Raw genomic sequence first — 2,500 nt, 5'->3', positions numbered from 1 at the left:
TTATAGACCAGTGGGCTCCAAAGCCGCGAGCTCCAGAATAATCATATTTTAACTGGGGACCCCCAAGTCCCCCCCCTGACGAGCACTAAGAGTTGAGTCATTACATTTTGTATGACACGGTTCTATTGTGAAAATAGGTAGATCTGCTATTTTCACAATTTCTGCCTTTAATATTTGACAATTTGGCCAAAGTTTAATTTTCATTTTAGAGGTTTTAAAAAGTCCTTAAATTGTCACAGAAATGTGCAGATATCCTCTATACACTTAAACTTTATGTTGGTTTGTTTAACGTTGAGAGAGAAAACAATGTTGCACATTAAGTTAATCATCTGGGGACCCCCCAAAATAATATGAGGACCCCTCTGGGGGTCCCGACCCACAGGTTGAGAACCACTGGGACCACATGAGACTCACACAATATGTCCATGTATGGGCATTCCAAGCTATGGGCTTAATATTGATGACATCAGGGATCTCCATATATGGGCATACAAGGGACAAGGACGGAATGTGATGTCACAATGTGATGTCACAGGTCAGCTATAGACATTGAGACGTTAACTGTGACCTATCATTTACCTCTGTCGGTGTGTTCATCTCTCTGCAGCGCAGCCAGCGGGAGTCTGGAAAGATATTATTATTATTATTATTATTATTACCCTTATTAGTAATTAGTATGGCATGGCATGGCATGGCATAGCATGGCATGGCATGGCATGGCATAGCATAGCATGGCATGGCATTGCATTGTGTGGCGGAGAGAGTGGCAGCCCCAGCCTGAAGCCTCAAAAGTCTATTATCTGCTCTCGCTCCATAGGGATGTCCCTTTGGAGTGATGGTTAAGATATTGGACTTTCACACGGGAGACCAGGGTTCAAAGCCGGGTGGGGAGGTTCGGATCACCTCCGTTACAATTGCATTGCATTGCATAGCATTGCATTGCATTGCATTGCATAGCATTGCATAGTATGTGTGCAGACTACTAACTTAAAGGAGTAGTTCACCCCCAAAATGACTTTTTTTCTAATGATTAGTCATGCCATGGAGAGTAGAGTTCAATACTATTTTTTGGTTTTTTGTCACATTCCCAAGACAAAAATTTGATTCGAGTAAATTTACCCCCATTGATTCCGGATGGGGACCCGTTTGGAAACGGGTCCCCCATTATGGTACCAGGCAACTGGGATGAGTTTGAATGATGTTTGAATGTAAGTTATTGATATGAAAACTGGACTGAAATGTTAAGGCCAATGTTAAGGTTGAAAATAAATGTGTTCAGGAGGCACCGTTTGAAACTCTCACTCTCTTTCTTATTTGTGATGGTTTTATGGTTTTAATTGCAGTTTTATAAGGAAAAGGTTGTTGTCGGGTAAAGGGGGTCCCTTGGATTCAAAAATCAGGAAAGGGGAAACTCAAGCCAAAACAGATTGAGAAACACTGGTGTAGATGGTTGTGTAGATGGTTGTGTAGATGGTTGTGTAGATGGTTGTGTATATAAACAACCAAACTGACCTCTTCCTGGGCGTGTCCTGTTCTGGTAAACACTTTCCTTTTAGGAGACATGAAACTACACACACACACACACACACACACACGCACGCACGCACACACACACGACACACACACACACGCACGCACGCACGCACGCACGCACGCACGCACGCACGCACACACACGCACACGCACACGCAACACGCACACACACACACACACACACACACGATTACCTCCAAAAAATATTATGTATGTATGTTTCATTTGTCTAGACATACATGTTTGTACGGTGTGTGTGTGTGTGTGCGTGTGTGTGTGTGTGTGTGTGTGTGTGTGTGTGTATGTGTGTGTGTGTGTGTGTGTGTGTGTGTGTGTGCCTCACCTTGTACGGGCGTGTTGTGGGCGGGACTGGTTTGATTGGCAGATGATGTGGGAGAGCAGAGAGAGAGAGACGGCTGTCTGTCTGCGTGTCTGTCTGTGTGTCTGTCTGTGTGTCTGTCTGTCCCACACCAAGCACTGGTCCTCCTGCAGACAGACAGACAGACAGACAGACAGACAGTCTAATAATAATATATCATCAACATAATAATAATAAATACAAACTGTCGTTTCAAGTAGATTGTTTTTTATTGTATTTTATTTTCACGATTTTATTTTTGTGAAAAAGCCATTTGTGTTGAATGTGGGCCAAATGTGCAGATACCTCTATACACTTAAACTTTTATGTTGGTTTGTTTACAGTTGAGTGAGAAAACAATGTTTCACATTAAGTTAATCATCTGGGGGGGTGGAGTGTGTGATGACATCATCAAACGATAAAGTCGACTTCAGCTCAACTTTTTACTGAGTCGAGTCGACTTGCAAAAATCACAAGTCGTTAATGCCCTAATTTAGATCTCACAGATCTATCAATGATCATGTGAAAGGTGAGGGAGGGATCAGACCAGAACTACTCGGGAGGACCTGGACAATGACCTGAAGAGAGCTGAGACCATCTGTAGGGCTG

The 2,500-nt window shown here is 43.1% G+C and overlaps 1 protein-coding gene across 1 annotated transcript in view; it reads right to left on the bottom strand.

The window, feature by feature from the left end:
* Positions 1-2,500, bottom strand: part of LOC308299924 (RPA-related protein RADX) — a 33,344-nt gene that overhangs the window by 5,431 nt on the left and 25,413 nt on the right. Inside the window, exons 12-15 of the mRNA XM_080743702.1 lie at positions 2,487-2,497; positions 1,877-2,019; positions 1,513-1,567; positions 580-623 (exon numbers count right to left, since the gene is read on the bottom strand). Of these exons, the coding sequence (XP_080599828.1) occupies positions 580-623; positions 1,513-1,567; positions 1,877-2,019; positions 2,487-2,497 (253 nt within the window). The remainder of the gene's footprint in view (positions 1-579; positions 624-1,512; positions 1,568-1,876; positions 2,020-2,486; positions 2,498-2,500) is intronic.

The sequence above is a fragment of the Nannobrachium achirus genome (assembly GCF_963921795.1).
Source record: "Nannobrachium achirus genome assembly, chromosome: 15".
Classification (NCBI taxonomy): domain Eukaryota; kingdom Metazoa; phylum Chordata; class Actinopteri; order Myctophiformes; family Myctophidae; genus Nannobrachium; species Nannobrachium achirus.
Note: the sequence above shows the minus strand (reverse complement) of the source record. Positions and strands in the feature narration are given on the sequence as shown.